General features: G+C 36.6%; 1 protein-coding gene across 1 annotated transcript in view; it reads left to right on the top strand.

Moving 5' to 3' along the window:
* Positions 1-16,912, top strand: part of LOC106711269 (talin-B) — a 31,329-nt gene extending 14,417 nt beyond the window's left edge. Inside the window, exons 39-90 of the mRNA XM_045683791.1 lie at positions 303-400; positions 616-774; positions 1,052-1,265; positions 1,455-1,577; positions 1,696-1,796; positions 1,942-2,053; positions 2,364-2,441; positions 2,745-2,860; positions 3,286-3,378; positions 3,674-3,832; positions 3,968-4,181; positions 4,303-4,448; positions 4,655-4,775; positions 4,941-5,018; positions 5,118-5,233; positions 5,330-5,422; positions 5,601-5,756; positions 5,961-6,260; positions 6,437-6,562; positions 6,637-6,747; positions 6,841-6,930; positions 7,059-7,178; positions 7,290-7,408; positions 7,490-7,628; positions 7,746-7,888; positions 7,966-8,095; positions 8,218-8,339; positions 8,505-8,670; positions 8,910-9,002; positions 9,111-9,185; positions 9,329-9,476; positions 9,922-10,034; positions 10,236-10,364; positions 10,534-10,713; positions 10,949-11,094; positions 11,529-11,660; positions 11,753-11,807; positions 11,925-11,962; positions 12,273-12,375; positions 12,572-12,681; positions 12,750-12,880; positions 13,105-13,247; positions 13,374-13,439; positions 13,608-13,719; positions 13,815-13,899; positions 14,169-14,334; positions 14,624-14,710; positions 14,854-14,974; positions 15,115-15,227; positions 15,576-15,663; positions 15,777-15,841; positions 16,804-16,912. Coding sequence (XP_045539747.1) covers positions 303-400; positions 616-774; positions 1,052-1,265; positions 1,455-1,577; positions 1,696-1,796; positions 1,942-2,053; positions 2,364-2,441; positions 2,745-2,860; positions 3,286-3,378; positions 3,674-3,832; positions 3,968-4,181; positions 4,303-4,448; positions 4,655-4,775; positions 4,941-5,018; positions 5,118-5,233; positions 5,330-5,422; positions 5,601-5,756; positions 5,961-6,260; positions 6,437-6,562; positions 6,637-6,747; positions 6,841-6,930; positions 7,059-7,178; positions 7,290-7,408; positions 7,490-7,628; positions 7,746-7,888; positions 7,966-8,095; positions 8,218-8,339; positions 8,505-8,670; positions 8,910-9,002; positions 9,111-9,185; positions 9,329-9,476; positions 9,922-10,034; positions 10,236-10,364; positions 10,534-10,713; positions 10,949-11,094; positions 11,529-11,660; positions 11,753-11,807; positions 11,925-11,962; positions 12,273-12,375; positions 12,572-12,681; positions 12,750-12,880; positions 13,105-13,247; positions 13,374-13,439; positions 13,608-13,719; positions 13,815-13,899; positions 14,169-14,334; positions 14,624-14,710; positions 14,854-14,974; positions 15,115-15,227; positions 15,576-15,663; positions 15,777-15,841; positions 16,804-16,905 — 6,344 coding nt within the window. The 3' untranslated portion in view covers positions 16,906-16,912. The remainder of the gene's footprint in view (positions 1-302; positions 401-615; positions 775-1,051; positions 1,266-1,454; positions 1,578-1,695; positions 1,797-1,941; positions 2,054-2,363; positions 2,442-2,744; positions 2,861-3,285; positions 3,379-3,673; positions 3,833-3,967; positions 4,182-4,302; positions 4,449-4,654; positions 4,776-4,940; positions 5,019-5,117; positions 5,234-5,329; positions 5,423-5,600; positions 5,757-5,960; positions 6,261-6,436; positions 6,563-6,636; positions 6,748-6,840; positions 6,931-7,058; positions 7,179-7,289; positions 7,409-7,489; positions 7,629-7,745; positions 7,889-7,965; positions 8,096-8,217; positions 8,340-8,504; positions 8,671-8,909; positions 9,003-9,110; positions 9,186-9,328; positions 9,477-9,921; positions 10,035-10,235; positions 10,365-10,533; positions 10,714-10,948; positions 11,095-11,528; positions 11,661-11,752; positions 11,808-11,924; positions 11,963-12,272; positions 12,376-12,571; positions 12,682-12,749; positions 12,881-13,104; positions 13,248-13,373; positions 13,440-13,607; positions 13,720-13,814; positions 13,900-14,168; positions 14,335-14,623; positions 14,711-14,853; positions 14,975-15,114; positions 15,228-15,575; positions 15,664-15,776; positions 15,842-16,803) is intronic.
* Positions 16,913-17,028: the final 116 nt, after the last annotated feature.

Raw genomic sequence — 17,028 nt, 5'->3', positions numbered from 1 at the left:
CTGAACCCTACGAGATAGACCAAAATAATGTACTACAGTATTGTTCACCTTAAAAAGTTCAACAAAAAAGTCCGCGATGGTATATGTCTATCTCTTAGGGATAACCCAGCATAACCATTTAAACAATACAGCATTAATCCTTATCCATTTAAGTACCTTAAATAAATTGTGCATTTATTCTGTAGTAGGTATATTTTGCATTGCACCCGTGCGAAGCCGGGGCGGGTCGCTAGTTATCTATAAACCTTTGTAAGGGTTTATTCGTGTTTTGACTGAATCAATATATTTTTTCTACGTTTCAGAGGAAGATGTTGGAGGTGTGCCCCCAGAAGAAACACTTATACGCAGAAGGAGGGATGCAGGAGTCACAAGAACTGCACCAAATGCAGATTTAGTTAAAGTATGTTGAATAAAGTGTTTATGTATTTTCTATTGCAACCGATGACTATATTAGACGCCAGCAACAACAACATCTGTTGTAGGAATTGGTCAGTTTGCCCTGTGAGATACCACGACCACAAAGAAGACGGGCCTCAAGGCTTAATTTTAGCCCTCTTTCTCTTCCCGCTATTTACTTAGGTGGTACAGTTAAGTCTTTGTAACTATTATTTCCAGATGAACCGTTTATCAAAGGAAATGTACACTACCGCATGCGACATGAGCGACGACGTGAACATCCTGGCTGCAGGACTGCAGGGTGAGGAAGGGGATCGTCTGGTGCGCTGTGGGGAGGAGCTGATGGATGCAGTACAACATATGTACTCCACTTTAGCTGTAAGTATTTATTCATCATTTCGTAACTTGGTCCTTCAAGTCGGATAATATAAGAGCGCGTGCCATTTTTAGACATATATTTTTCTGCAAATCTTTTTTAACTTTATTAAGGGCATATTATAGGAAATGTTGAAATGTGCCAATTTATTTAGATAATTTTCAGTAGGCTAATATAATTTTTTCTCGGTGATTGAAATTCCCGAATCAATGAAATCGGTATTATTATTATTATCAACTTTGGTTTTTAAGTATTCCTATTTTTATGAACCTGCTACAGGAAGAAGTACAGGCACCTAAAGTTTCTGGAAACACGAATAGCGCTATGGTGGCCATTGCGAACGTCAGTACCGCGTCGTGTGCGCTGGCCGACGCCTATAATCCATTGAAACGAGACCCCGAGTACAAAGACGTAGTCGAACAACTAGAGCTCAAGAAAAACAAGCTGGAATCTGCCTTGGAAGATTTGCGACAAACATTGTACAATTTCAATGGTACGGAGTCAAGTTACCTTAAAATTAGTAATGAGTATTGTGAGGGTACTAACTTAGGGTAGACTCCGAGCCCCTCAGTGGTGATGTATAGTGAGCTGATGATGATGATAATGATGATAAAAAATTCAGGAGATATTAAGAACTAACTACTTAAGAAAATTCGTATTATAAATACACGTTTGATTCCAGTGACGGGTGGTCATGCGACGTCACAAGAATCTGACGACGAGACCCAGCAATGGTTGATGTCCACGACGAATGCTTCTAGGACATCGGATGTAGTTCTAATGGCTGATTATGAAACTATTGATGGTAAGAAGTTTCCAAACATATATTTTAACATTACTTATAACATCAGAAAGAAACATTCGATCATTTGATGGAAATGTTAATATTAAATGTCATTTTACTTTGTCCTATATCTTAACAGGTCTTGGTATAACGCGAGCAGAAGAGCAGAGACTCAAGTTCATATTGACGTTATCAGAAGCAAAGAATGGTATACTTGAAGCTAAAAATGAATTGAATAAGGTAGTAACTTTTACCATTCCAATTAAGTTCCAGTCTTCTGCGATATAATTCATAATAATCGAATTCGTCTACACGATCGAATGTTGGAAGCTTTATCCATAAGGGTATTGGCGCTTTGACTGTTATAACTTATTGTTTATTGCAGCCATCAGCACTAGTTCCAGCGACATTTGCTTCAAATCCTGACACACAGCGATGGCTGGCACAGCAGCTGGCACACCTGAACGCAGCGATCGCCTCACTGATACATTCCACTGGTAGGACAACGAATGACCTCCTGGATCATCCACTAAGAAAGAAAAAACTACTAATATTAGTAGAAAGTAATGAGATTGAATGTGGATGGAAGATTGAAGAAAGTATGAAATGACTGTGTGAAAGATATAATGGCTGAGGAAGATGTATGGAACGGTATTACATACTGTGCTGACCTGTAGAGTAAGGGCAGTGATGATTAGACCATCCTCTAAAACTAGTAAAAACAATTTTAACTCGGGTAGAGGATAAAAAAAAACTTGTATTGCACAGATAAGACATGCATTTTAATTGTGAAAGTTTTTTTTACAGATCCTACAAATCCCGATTACCATGAAGCGAATGAAGCGGTGAAGATTATAAATGAATACTTACCACAGATTATACAAGGTTATTACAGAATGTAATCAAATTGAAATTATTACATAACCTACAATCTATCTTCTATATATGTAAAAGAAAGTTGTGTTAGTTACACCATTTATAACTCAAGAACGGCTGAATCGATTTGACTGAAAATTGGTGGGCAGGTAGTTTAGAACCAGGAAAAGGACATAGGATAATTTTTACCCCGTTTTCTTTCTTTTTTTTATTCCACGCGGACGGAGTCGCGGGTAAAAGCTAGTTTATACTAAAGTACAAAGGAATTGTGAAGGACTGTTGAGTACTATTAATTATGTACGTATATTTCAGATACAAAATCCATACCACTAGATGGCGCTGACAGGAAAAATATGATGGACTCATTGAAGGCTCTGTGTGAAGCAACCGGAGAGATATATCTAGAATCAGAGCTGGGACAAGCTAAAGTAAGTTGTGAATGAAGTGGCGTCCTCTACCTTACTACTGGAGAAATATACACAATGTTGATCAATATTTATCTCCTTTTTGTAATCTTTATATAAGATGATGATAAAATAAAAAATGTCCCTAATTTTCGCAACAAATTTTGAAGCTAAATTCAAAATCTACTAGTCTTCTAGTTATTTAAAAAAAAATCAAAAAAATTGGGACCCATCTGCAAGCACTTCCTTTCGATTAGAATAATTTTTATCAAAATCGGAGCACCAGGGGCGGAGATTCGCAATAACACACATAAAAAAATACAGTCGAATTGATAACCTCCTTCTTTTTGAAGTCGGCTAAAAAATGAAACATCCTATATTACATTTTCATAGTGGATTTTTTTTTCAAAACTTGATTGTATATTTCTTACAAAGGTGTAATATTTCAGAATGCATACGACCCAATAACCAAGCTAGTGGACGCTTCAAGTAAACTTTGCTATGTTTACAATCCACGAGCGGACCTTAAGAGAGAAAACCTGGTAACATTTTTTTGTATTATAAATTGGCAAACGAGCGAGCTGACTGAATTTACCGAAACGACAAAGCGACCGCTGCCCATAGACATCCGCTATTGCAAATGTGTTGCCTACCTTTAATGGATGGAATTGGGTACACACACAAACAAAATAATTTCTCTTCTTATGCGTTCTTTCCTTATAAGAAAAGGAAATGGGACTAAAATTAGGCCTTCGTAACCCACAATCATCAGCCGAAATGCGGGATTACTTCTTCTTCACTTTGGTCAGACCGAGTGATAAAACGTGTATATTCCAGATAGTGGAGCTGTCAAAGTCAGTGTGCGAGAAGGCGACAGAGCTGCTGTCTCAGGTGTACGAGGTGGTGGCGGACGCGGGCGGGGAGGGGGGCGAGCTGCTGGACCGCCGGGGGGTGAGGCTGGTGGACGCCGCGCAGCTGCTGCTCACTGTTGCACAGGTTCGCTAGCGACAGATCAAGTGTTGAATTAAATATTAATAATTTCCCTTTGATCTAAAACTTTTTTTAAAACATAAGTAACATAGGTGAAGCTATGATAACAATTAAGTAAACCTCTTTCTACATCCATTACAGCTTACAGCTTCGACTATAGACGATCCAAATTGTCAGTCAACACTGCTGAGATCAGCTGACGAGGTGTCAACACTGGCTGGTGAGGTGGAAGACACGTGGACTGCGCTGCTGCAAGATCCTCAACAACAGAACATAAAGAACCAACTGACACTCAAGAAGAAGGAACTACAGAATGCAATTGATGAGTTGACAGCAGCTTGTAGAGATGCAACCGGTACGTATATTTTAGGGATTGAAAACTGTGAAATAATTCACCGAAGTGGATACGAAATAAGCGTCCTCGACTGTAAGTGTTACACAGGACGCGAAGATGTAATCTGATCTTAAAATTATAGATGCAACTCTTAAGCCGGTAAAGCCAACAGTACCGAAAAAAACAACTACAATGAACCAAACGGTATATGAAGACAAGCAGCAACTTGTCAAGTCGGTTGATGTAGCGACAAAGAACATTGAAGATGCTGAAGAGAAAATCAGAAAGGTAATACTAAATCCAATTACCATAAAACCTAATTTTTTTTGGGTCAGTATAATTATTTTTTTAATTGAGAACAAATCCATCTCGTATTTCAATGCTGTATTTTTTTAAATTAGGGACTTAAAACAGGCCATAGCATTGCGTAGTTTTTTTTACATATGGCCATAGTTCTAGAGGTACTGTTTGTTAACATTTTAAAATGATATTAGATACGTGGCATAGAGAGTGTGGAGATGCTGTCAGAGGATGCGGGCGAGGCGGCTGCGGAGCGTCTCGAGAAGAAGCTGGTGCTGGCCAACGTGGCCGCCTCACATCTCGTCTTATGCAACGGTTTGTTGTCTTTGCCTTTATTAACATACTTTAGCCTCCAAATGCATTTATTAGTGTATAATTTTCTGATGTCTTCATGTTTTATAGATTCATTTTGTTCATTCGTTACTTATACTATACTTCAGTTTTATGAAAATTTTAATTTTACTTGAAACTTTATTTTAGATCCAGAGAAAATTAATTATAAAGTGGCGTCTAAATCAGCAGACAACTTTTCTGAACTATTCCCGACGATTGTTAAAGGTAAGGATTAATTAAGAGATGAAAAAACCTGTAAATTAAATCAAAATACAAATTAGGTATTACTGGATTTTAGCTAGAATAATCTATTTTAAATTTCAGATATAAAAGATTTATACAACTGCTCACATCTCCAAGGCAAACCAATCGTTGACGACATTCTAGATCTGTGCGAGGCTACTAAAACTTTGTGTAGAACTGCTAATGATAATAATGAAGTAAGTTCTCCAAACTCAATTACATATTCGAGTATTCATATTACAGTTAATGTCGTGTTAGTTAAATAATTAACTAATGAAAATCAAACTTTACAGAAATTAAATGAAACCGCAGTCGACTTCGCGAACAAATCTGCAAAAGTACTATACGGTATCGGCTCGCAAGTGGACCTCGAACAAGAAAGACAGGTACAATAATCAGAGAGCAGATATGATTCAGCCGAGCGTTGAAACGTTTACGATTTCGTAATTTATTTGTTTAATCTTACATCTTGCTGTTTTTGAAATGGGTTGCCTTAGTCCAATTTTAGGGAATTCATTTTATAACATATGAAGGCAAATCAAAACGACAATACATGTACGTCAGGTGCTCGGTCGAGCGAAGGTGATAGGCGACTGCGCGTCCCGGCTGGCGACGTGCGGCGCCGCGGCCGCTCAGCTCGCCAGCCCGCACGCTCACAGCCTCGCAGACGTCGGCACTAACTGCGCCAACGCCGCCAGCAAACTGCTCTATGTCACTAAAGTGAGTATGACCGACGATGAAATAAGACATCGTTTGTCAAGTTTAGACCTCCAAAGACTTAGTTATGTTAAAAGAGTCCAATTGCTATAACACAAACCACAACTAGTTCACAAAATAAGACTTAATATTTTGACTTCAAGCTGGAGTTCTGTGCAATATTGCTTTTAAATATTTTGATTGTTTCAATAAGAGTCTTCCTTGTAGCTCGTAGCACCGTTGATCCAACATCCAGAAAGCCAGAACATCCTGTTGACGGCCGCAGATCAACTCTCTTCGAAAGTTGAACAATATTCTTCTATTTGGAAACCTCTGTCTTCGCAACCGGAACAGCTACTCTCAGTAAAAGACTTGGAAGTTGAATTCAAGAGTCTGGAGAAACTTTTGGATGGTCTAAAACATGATATTAAGAATGAAACGTTGGTTAGAAGGAGGAAAGAAACTATGATAAAGGTGGAGAATTCGCCGATGCGACAGCTGGCTTCCGAAATGTTGAATAACTACAAGGTATTGTAATTAATTTGTTTTTTATAATAACAGAAAACTGTTTACATGAAGTTAAGAGATACGACGTTTCTATGAATTCATTTTTAAATTGCAATGAATGGTAGAGTATTACACACTGTCTCTACCCTCCATCAGGAAAAAGACAAGATGGTGTTATTGATTGTAATATATTTCAGTCATACATGGAGTGTTCCGACCTGCCAATGGAGGAGCGCAGACGATACGCGCAAGACGCAGACAAACTGTCCGCTGCTATCAAAGAACTGGACACCGCTAATTCATATTCCAAACAATCTCCTGAAGTAAGTTTATTTATACAATTTGAGTTTAAAAATAATGGATCTGTACTATACTATACTAACCATATTTTGTGTAGGATATAAATAAGCTTCGTAGACTGGAGAACGCTACTCAAGACTTACAGAGGATGATACTGCAGAGCAGACGTGGCGGAGGAGATGGACAGAGCAACTTCGTTGATGTTATGGTAATTTGTTATATTTATTTCTCCGACTTAGAGACGTTTGCAAATTAAAATGAAGAAGTCTTAAAGCCACTTAAAACCTTTGATGATTTCCAGGACTTTGTAAAAGATGTGGCGGATAACATAGAAGCTTTATCTAAAACTGCTCAAGATACGAATCGTGAAGACGGTAGAAAAGAACTTCAGGTAAAGAAAAAACTACAAGGAAACTTCAATTAACTAAAATATTTAAATAAGTAATTAATATTATTATATCAAAATAAAAAAAATAAAATAGAATTTCTCTTGTATTTTTGAATATTTTGTATTTTTAGATGATCATAGAAGAATGTAACAAAATGTCAGCAATAGCAAAAGAAACGATGAGTCCATCAGAGGTCCTCGAACATGAAGGTCTTACGGATGACATGCTGCGTATCGAAGGTTTTGCTTTGGTAAGTTTGGTACACACTATATATCACGTCACGTTAGGGAACGTCACGTCATGTTTAATAACGACACGTCATGTAGACGTTGATTTTCAAATGTAATATTTAATGTTGCAGAATTGCGAGAAAGCCACGCATACAATGACTTCTGCTGCTAGAAATATTGTTGATATTAAATCAAGGAGAGCTCTGCAAATTAAGATGCAAGAGCTTACTGATAGCATTAATACGTTACGGTGAGTTATATTTATTAATTCTACGATAACACAAAGTGAAATAGATGACCTTCTCTCTAGCGTATGTCTTTTCCTTGAAAGGTTTGCAGTAAAAGGTGCATTGGCGACAGCTGACAGCGCTGCTCTTGACGAAAGCCTCCACGACCTTATGGAGCTGGAAAATAAGATAGACAGCATGCTGAAGCCGAATTCTAGCTTAAATATTCCTTGTTACGACAAGGTATTTAAAAATAAATTTAATTCAAACAAGCTACTTATGTAGCTCTATTAATATAGCTTGCACTTCTTTAATATGGATCGAGTCGTATATTTAAAACTTTGTTAAAAAATATATCAGGCGGACAGCGCAGCCCTAACCGCGCTGTGCTGTGTCGCGGCGTCTCCGCACAGCTCCGCGGAGCAGCTGACGCCCGCGCTCGCTGCATACATCACGGACCTGCGCATGCGCACAGACATCAACGACCCTAAGGAGAAATGCAGGTATTTGAGAATCTAGTTGATGATAGTAATTAAGGCATGAAATTCTAGATATGAAAGTTCTCTTTCTATTCTTAAAGGTTAGAAGAACATTTGAGAAAACTACTTCTATTGTTCCGAACTCTGATGATAGCAACGAGCCGACGTCTTGCCACTTGGCAGGAACACGACACTGCAGAAGACTTGATCGTAACTGACCAAATTATACAGGTATTTTCATTATTTACCAACAGTTTACATCTTAAATAATCCCATTAAAAATAATTTATTATAATTTTTTTAGCCATTGTTCTAGTTTCTTTCATGCATTTGAAATATTTTTCACATTTTAGGAGCTCGAAGATTTTGATTGCAGCGGCAAGTACAATGGGAAACAAAACAAAGTTGTTGATGATGTAGATGTGAGACGACTACTGCTGCCATCTAGTGACGTTCATTTGGATGGAGATAAAAAGTATGTCAAATAAACGATATTTAGTGAAGTGGTATTCAACTTTTAACTATAAGTACTCATTTATAATCTTCTCGAGTGTGTTATAACAGATGATCCTTCGAGCAGGATATCATTAACAAAACTATCCTGTTTTTATTCATTTGTATACATTTACCTTTGTTCCAGTGATCTTAAGAAGAAGTTCCATCAGACTGCATTAAAATTGGACTCTATGATCGGTACAATAACGTCTAGTATTCAGAAACCACAGAATTTGTCTCGGAGTCTCCACACGGTTACAGATGTCGCCTTAGAGTTGGATACCTTGGCGCACGCCCTTAGGAATGATGAGGTATTAAAGTTTATTTTTTATAAATGTTTGTTCTAATATATATCGAACATACAGTCAAACCTGGATAAATGATAAACCTCTATAAGCGAGTCTTTGATTCTGACGACCTCCATAAGCGAGAAACCCAGGTTTTAGAGAAAAAAATAACGCGTTTTATTGGACTCTCAGTTTTCAAGGTTCGACTGTATATTGATTATCTCTTTAGTATCATGGTTGATGATTTAAATTATTTTTTATAGAACCGTATCCAGAGTCATAGGATTGAGGAGTCTGCGAAAGATATGCGATTTGCAACTTTCAAATTATTAAAAGTCGCTGAGCAAGTCAGTAAGGTAGGTATTTCACACTAATAAAATTAGAAGAAGTAAAAAAAAAACATTATTAATAAGAAAGAAGTTTTATAAAATATACTTTAATTTTGTTTCATTTTTACATTATAGGAAGCAGACTCTATGAATACAAGAAGACGTCTCTTAGATGCTATTCGGTCTTTGAATGAATCAATAAATAAATTGGTAAATAATTTTTTAATGTATCAAAACTGTAACTGTAACTTTAATGCCATGAACGCCATACTTTGGTCTACTCCTCACTACACATACCTACACATTGATATCGTTTTGTAACAGTGATGTACCCAATAAATAATATCTCACAGAGTCGTGTCACGGACCCTGATGAAGTGAGCAAGGAGTTGTTAAGCAGATTGAAGCTGCAGACCAGCTTCCTGCAGAGCGCGCGGCCGAGCTGTGCGCGAGGTTACGCTGACTGTCTGCAAGCTGTGCTGGACCACACTGATGTCATATGTAACAGCACATTTAAATCCTATAAAAGACACAAATCTATTATAAATAAACTAAATCTACTTCTTCTTTTATTGTAATTTTTGTGTTCTTTAACTTTTTGTTTTTCTATTTTTTTCGCGCTATAACATTTTCGTATAATGTTTCTATTTCTAAAAATGACTGTTGGTTTTCCTTAAAATAAATAAGTAGATAAATAAATGCTATTTTTAAATTGTCAGTTCAATTTTATATTGAACTAGCTTTTACCCGCGACTCCGTCCGCGCGGAATAAAAAATAGAAAACGGGGTAAAAATTATCCTATGTCCGTTTCCTGGCACTAAGCTACCTGCCCACCAATTTTCAGTCAAATTGATTCAGCCGTTCTTGAGTTATAAATAGTGTAACTAACACGACTTTCTTGTATAAATATAGATGAATAATTTATTTTGCACCAATTACTTCTAGATAAATTGAAAAATGACGAAGTAATGACTCGAGAAGAGGGTTATTCAACACTACAATATATTACATCTTCTGTATACAATATATCGGAACATGCGGCACAATGCGCTTATCTTGTGAGTCTTTTTCATATTATCTCTTATTAAATTAAAAAAATATCCAAACTTAACATGCTTACAATGGTTTAGACACGTTGAAAAAAATAATGAATGGTCACTAACAAAAAGAATGACAGACAAACTTTAGAAAAAGAAACGAAAATATTGTATTCATTTTAAATTTACTAAAACTAATTATTACGTGTGTTTTTTCCAAAGATATCAATATCAGACAAGTACAAGGAGTGTGCCAGAGATGGACTTCCTAATGTGATAAAGATTCAAGAACTTACCGAGTCGATGCAGGATAACTGTGTCAGAATAATGTGCTCTGGGAATATAAATCAGGTAAACAAATGATCAAATATAATAATTAACACTTTGAAAGTAAATTAATCCCCCTAAAATCCCCCTAACCTTTAAGACATCCAAAGTATTAATTAATCCATTAATAGAAGTTATTCGATATTAAAAGGAAAATTTTCATGAAAAGAAGTACATTTTTGCTTTGTTCCAGGTTAAGCATTTACAGTCGGAATTAATTGAAAATGGGCGACAACTTCAAGCTGTCATTATCGAGTCTAAGAACAAGGTTATCGACACAAGTGATAAGAATGACCTGATAAATGCCGCTTCTGAAATAAACACATCAATTAAGGAATTTGATGATACTTTACACAGCTCTAATTCTAATGCGGTAAGCTATTTAAATAAAACTTCATGCATGAGAGAGGAAAATTTCTAAGATTACGTTTAGGCGTTACAAGAGAGAGATAAAAGATATTACGTAGGTAAAGTAAAAGAGAGAGCGACATAACACTTAAAAACAAACAAAAGAGTCTCTTTCTCATATCTTCTTTTATTCTTTAATTATTCTCTCTCTCTCTCTTCCTATATTTTTCTGTACTATATTACAAACCGATTTCTAACAGACACAAATCAGTTCATCAACACTGAAGATCTTAGACGCTATAGCTGTTCTGAATGCTGTCATCAAGAGGCCAACTATCCTACCAAAAGCTACCAACCTATCAGAAGACACAGCATTAGCATATAATGATGTGGTTAAGAATTCTAGGTGAGCTTTAATCTATATATATAAAAATGAATTGCTGTTCGTTAGTCTCACTAAAACTCGAGAACGGCTGAACGGATTTATCTTATCTTAGTCTTGAAATGTTCGTGGAGGTCTAGGGAAGGTTTAAAAGGCGAGAAAAAATTCATACCGCTATTAAGTTTTTTTTCCTGCGCGCGGACGGAGTCGCGGGTAAAAGCTAGTTAACTATAAATTTTAATTCGTATGTTAACAGATTTATTGTATCACAACAAAATATTCTTTATATCGTACTATCTTCCTTTGAAGCAAGATAACATTTCAAAGTAAATTAATAATTTTTGCAATAAATTCTGGCTGTTATATAGTTGTCTCCGTTATTTGGACTATGATGGAGATAACACAACTATCATGGCATTTGATATCTACAGGATTATTACTTTATTATTTTGTTGCAGTGAGTTGTTGACCAAGACTGTCTCCCTGGTAAATAACATCAATAGTAAAGATGGCGTGACTTCCTGGAAGACGTACGGTAGCAGTCGTACAGCGCTGCTGCGGGCTTTTGATGTACTAGTCAATAGTATTAGGTTAGTTAAACTACAAAAGTAAAAAATAGCAATATTATAATAATAATAAAATGATAAACATCTCATTTAAATTAAATGTTAAATGTTAACAGAGAGAATGGTCGTCGTACACGGCTGCTGGAATTAAACCAAGCACAGGAAGAAGAGGTAAATTTGTGTATGAGTTATACACAATATTTTACAGTATCGAGCACCTAAATAATTGTAATAATATGGCTTTATCAATATACAAGTTATGTAAAATTCTAATTTGTTACTTTTCAGGAAACAGAGGTTCAAAAGAAGAGCCATTTAGAAACTCAGTGAGTATTAGCAGAGTATAAATAATGCTTATCTTTTGTTACTCATTTTATGGTTGTTGTATTTTTTAGAAGTAATTTTTGAATTATTTGGCTATAATTATTTTAATTATGTAATATTTTAAGATACTACCAAGTAAGTAGTCGTAAAAAATGAAGTCAAAGCTTTAAGGTTCATAAAACCTCGTACGCTGATTCCAATTGAGTAGAATAAGGTCATGGAATGATAATTAGTTTTCAAAGTGTTTACAAATTAAAACATCGTTAATATGTAACTTAAAACCAGTGTCAATGTTTGCGTTATATATTATAGAATGGATTCGGCAAAAAAATGGCTGCAGACAACAAACACGAGCGAAGACATCAGATCACATGGAATACAAGGTGTTATAAATATAGTCAACATTGCTAAACAGGTTTGTTGACAAATATTTCTTAAAAGTTCATGAAACTTAGATAAAGAAGGTTTTTTTATATTACAAGGTGGCAAACGAGCAAGCGGCCACCTGAATTCGCTAAAATAGCGAAGCTACCGCTGCCCATAGACATCCACAATTGCAATTGCAGATGTGTTGCCTAACCTCAAAATTATTAATGCTTACGTTCTTTCAGATGGTAGAAGATTTGAACGACGTTGATAAAGAAGATATGAGTCAAACCATAGACGAAGTGGAGAAATTGTCAATGGAATGTTCATTTAAATACAACAAAGAAAAATCAAGGTAATTTGTCACCAAAATGTTTATGTATGTGTTATTGAAAATGTGTCTTACATTCAAATATTCTCCAGTCTCCTGTGGGAGCGTTTGACGGAATTGAAGAAGATGTTAGACCGTTTCGTTGTGACTCGTGTCGTGGAAGATTTCTTAGAAGACGGCACCGCATTGGATGACCTTGAACTTCTAGTTGACGTTGAAAAAGGTAAGAACGCGTTACGAATACATGAATGATTTTATCTTCGACGAAAAAAATAATTGTAACGATAATTTTACCTAATCGGCCTAGCTAGTCCATGCGGGACATAGGTCTTCCCCGATACCTTCCACAGTACACAGTTCTCCTTTTTTTCATCCATCCGTCCCAAAGAGATCGATGGTCAGTTTGCTAGTAAGTCAGGTAACTGAATTTATTGACATTATTTTTAGATGAGGCGAAGAGAAAGTATCTTCTGGAGCTGAAGATAGCCGAGTTACTGGCGCAGATGAGCCGTGTGACGAGGACTGCGCGGTTGGCGGCGGATGCTGGGCCTCCCCATGTAGCCAATGACCTTACTCAGTGTAGTCAACAGGTAAGAACTGGATGCTCGATTTAGAAATCTAGCGCTAGGCTTAGTTTAAAAAAGACCAGGAAAGACCGATTTTTGTAGCTAGGTAAAGTATTTTTAGGCTCTTTATTTATTTTTTATTTCTTTTAGGTGGAACTTTTGGCGCCGTCATTAGTGAAAGCTACACAAGAAAGAATTAGTTCACCACAACAACAGGTAAGAAGACGACGGTATACGAAAATGTAAAAAAAATACACAAAATTACTGAAGAAAGAAAATACAAAAATGTCAATAAGTGGGTTGTTAATAAGGAAGAACTTTCAAAATGTAATTTTGTGCAATTGATTTTTTTTTGCGGTTTTAAAAGGTTATTATACATTACAGGTCATTATTGATAAGTACAAAGCTCTGATGGCTGAGTATGCAGAGTCAATGTCGAAGGTTCGAATACTATGTGACCGTTCTGTTGATCCTGTTGATTTTGTGCAAGCCGCGGGTAAGACTTTTCTGACTTAATAAATTCTGTTTAAAGTAAATAATTGAAATCTATTTTAATAGATCTGTGTACATGAATTTTGCATCGTAATTCAGGTGAGACAATGCAGCGCATGCGCGAGCAGTCAGGCTCGCAGGACGACCCTCTCAAGTCTGCTCACACCTCAAACCTCATCACCAAGTATGTTTTATTTGATACACTATTTTGTTTAGATCACCAGACGCATTATGACACTACCCACTCTGAGACTTCTGTATGCGATCTCTGGCCACAATTCCATAACTCTGTAACGTGGGGTAAATGAGATTCACAACTTTTTAGGGGATCCTGATATGTGTAAACCTCTGACCTTATTTATGTGTTGTAAACCTCTTATAATATTCAAAGGTGACATTTCAGTCTTTCCTCTTAAGTGTGTATGGTGTGTGAGTGACAAATGGTGTGTGCAGGTTGGGTTGGCGCGTGTTAGAGGCGGGGCTGAACTCTGGTCACGCGGCGCATGACGCGGAGTTGCGGCGCGCGCTGGCGCAGGCGCAGCGCCGGCTGCAGGCCACAGCTCCTGGTGCCGGCGCGCGCGCCAGCCAGCAGCGCGACTGGCGTGACGTAACTGCTGAGGTAAAGATCATACGTCATATGGTCGGCACAGTATTCACTACTATTCTACACATCTCTATCAGCCGTCATATCTCACACTATCTTCTTATGCATATCCTCTTTCATACAATCCGTGTAAACTACCTTTTGCTATAAAAGTTCTTCTTTCTGATAGGAAGGTCTCTTTTCCACTTTTGTATTCATTTTTATATCAGTCGCGACTGCGACAGTGAAAATGCATACTGATAGAAAATGTGAACGCTCGTAATTTATTTTATCTTATAAAATTTCTCACAATGTACTTTTTCAGATATTAAGAACTATGAGCCAGGTGGAGTCTGCTCTGAGCGGCGAAAGTATATTCCAAAAACAACTGGATCCAAATCAACCTATCTTCGTAAGTAACTTGTAATCTGACTAATGAACTTAGTGATACAGTTGAAGTTAATTTTACAATTAAATAACCAATGCTTTGAGCTGTTACTATATAACATATGAGAGACATTGTATATAAATATTTATGGTATTGTTTGTGTGCAGGCGGCTGCACTAGACCTGCACGCGGCGGTGCGCGAGTGGTCGGCGCGAGACAATGAGATAGTGGCCGTAGCCAAGCGCATGGCCGTGCTCATGGCCAGGCTCTCTGACTACATGAACCAAGGTATCATTGATTTGTATTGTTTGATCTGCAGATATATATGTCAGTCATCCTCCATCTATCCACCTCTTCCAAGGTCTATCCATATTGATCTAATTTGGTGGTATGTGAATTAAATACATTACGATGTTGTTTATCTTTAGATATGAAGCCAGAGGTGATCGCGACATCTAAAGCTATAGTGAAAGCTTCCATCGAAGTGACGAAGTTGGCCAGGAAACTGGCGCTCGAGTGCTCAGATCTTAGGATTCGAAATGTAAGTACTTAGAATTAATGTTAAGAGAAAATTCACTTCCTTTATATATTTGTATAAAAACGACAGCATACATATTTTACTAACTAAAGCACCGTTTAATGTTCACTTTAATGGTAATTTTGTATAAATTTCTTGTACTAATTTAGTACAAGAAATTTCTCTAAGTAAGGAGGGGAATTCTGTAGTGTTAAAATTCAACTGTTTAGTGAAGTTACGTTGCATAAGCTCGTTACCAAACCTCTGTTCCGAATAACATTTCAAAATATTAGGATTACCGTAAAATAATGGTTACGTATCTCAACGAGACGATTGCTGTTTTCATGTATTTTACACGTGTTTGTGTTCCAGAATTTGCTACAAGTGTGTGACAGAATCCCCACCATTAGCGGCCAGCTCAAGATGTTGACGACTGTCAAAGGCTCCTCTCTCGGACAAGGTCACTTGTTACATGCATTTCAATAGTTTCTAAGTATTTAGTCATAACCTGTAAAAAAATTTCAGAAGACTTATTACCTTATTCATTAGTTAATGAGAATATTTAATTTGTAGACAATCAAGAAGACAAGGAAGCGATCAACATGCTGGTTGGCAACGCGCAGAACTTGATGTTAAGTGTAAGTATTGTATTAACATAAACCTCAACTTGTCCAGTTCATACTACTTAGTCTCACTTCCTTGTATTGTAATACACGAGTGAAGGGTATAAAATAGAAGACAGAAGAATTGGACACCCCTTGGAATTAAGGAAGTTTCCATTATACATTGTGTAAACTGAGAAATATAAAAAATAAATTAAATTTATTTATTTATTTTTCAATTGTATACTGGAGTAACTTATAATTGTTAAATGCTAAAATGCCGTGAATGAGGGTTTTTGTTATTTTGTGTTCTGAATATTGTATTTCTTTATTGAATATCGGTGCCCACGATACAGGCTATGCCTAGTGTGGGCATCACAAGATTACCCTAAATACCATAAATGGTAACTTAATATCCAGATTAATTATGTGTAATTTTATGTTAGTATAAGGTTATTGTTTTTTGGTTTAATCTTTTTTGTGTTAATAAACTTTCTTCTTTCTTTCTTTCTTTCTTTCTTTCAAAAGAACACAAAAGCATTAAACCTCCCACCATGACCCTCAGAAGACAATGGAAGTCTCGTATAAAGGCCGGTTCTACAAGAATCGCCAGACGATCTAAGAGTTCGGTGACCTCCCAATCCGGTAATAATAATGAAGTAACAGCCCGAGCCGAGGCTCCTGAGGGAGCCCTCGAGCCTAGTTACTCTTAAACAAGGTTAAGGCTAAGCGCCACCTCAAGCCCGGTGAAACTGTAAATGCCTCTTTAAGGCAAACAGTGACTGCTCATTTACAAAAAAAAATTAGCGCGAGAGAGAGCAAGCAATCAATCAAGATCGTACAAATACAAAGTTTGTTAAAGGGGATCTCTTCTCCCCTCATTTCTTTTAAAAAATATTTTATAACATGAAATTCCTCACGTGTATGTTTTGTGACGTCATTGAATATTCATATATGTGTTTTCTACAGTGTAAACTCAAGTGATATGTTGTTGTTAGGTACAAGAAGTGGTGTCTGCGGCGGCGAGCGCCTCTGTCAAAATAATGTCGCAGCGAGGACCGCGCATACGCTGGGTCCGCAAGAATTACTACGATTATTAATTCCAAAGAATAACTTATATAAGTAAAATGTATTTTTTTATATTTTTTTATAAAATAAATATAGAATACGAAATAATTTATTTTAATGTAAAATATTCCCACCCTAAAAATTGTTCCCATAAA

The sequence above is a fragment of the Papilio machaon genome, chromosome 23, assembly GCF_912999745.1.
Source record: "Papilio machaon chromosome 23, ilPapMach1.1, whole genome shotgun sequence".
NCBI classification, from domain to species: domain Eukaryota; kingdom Metazoa; phylum Arthropoda; class Insecta; order Lepidoptera; family Papilionidae; genus Papilio; species Papilio machaon.
The sequence above is the reverse complement of the archived record's forward strand: the minus strand, read 5'-3'. Positions and strand labels throughout refer to the sequence as shown.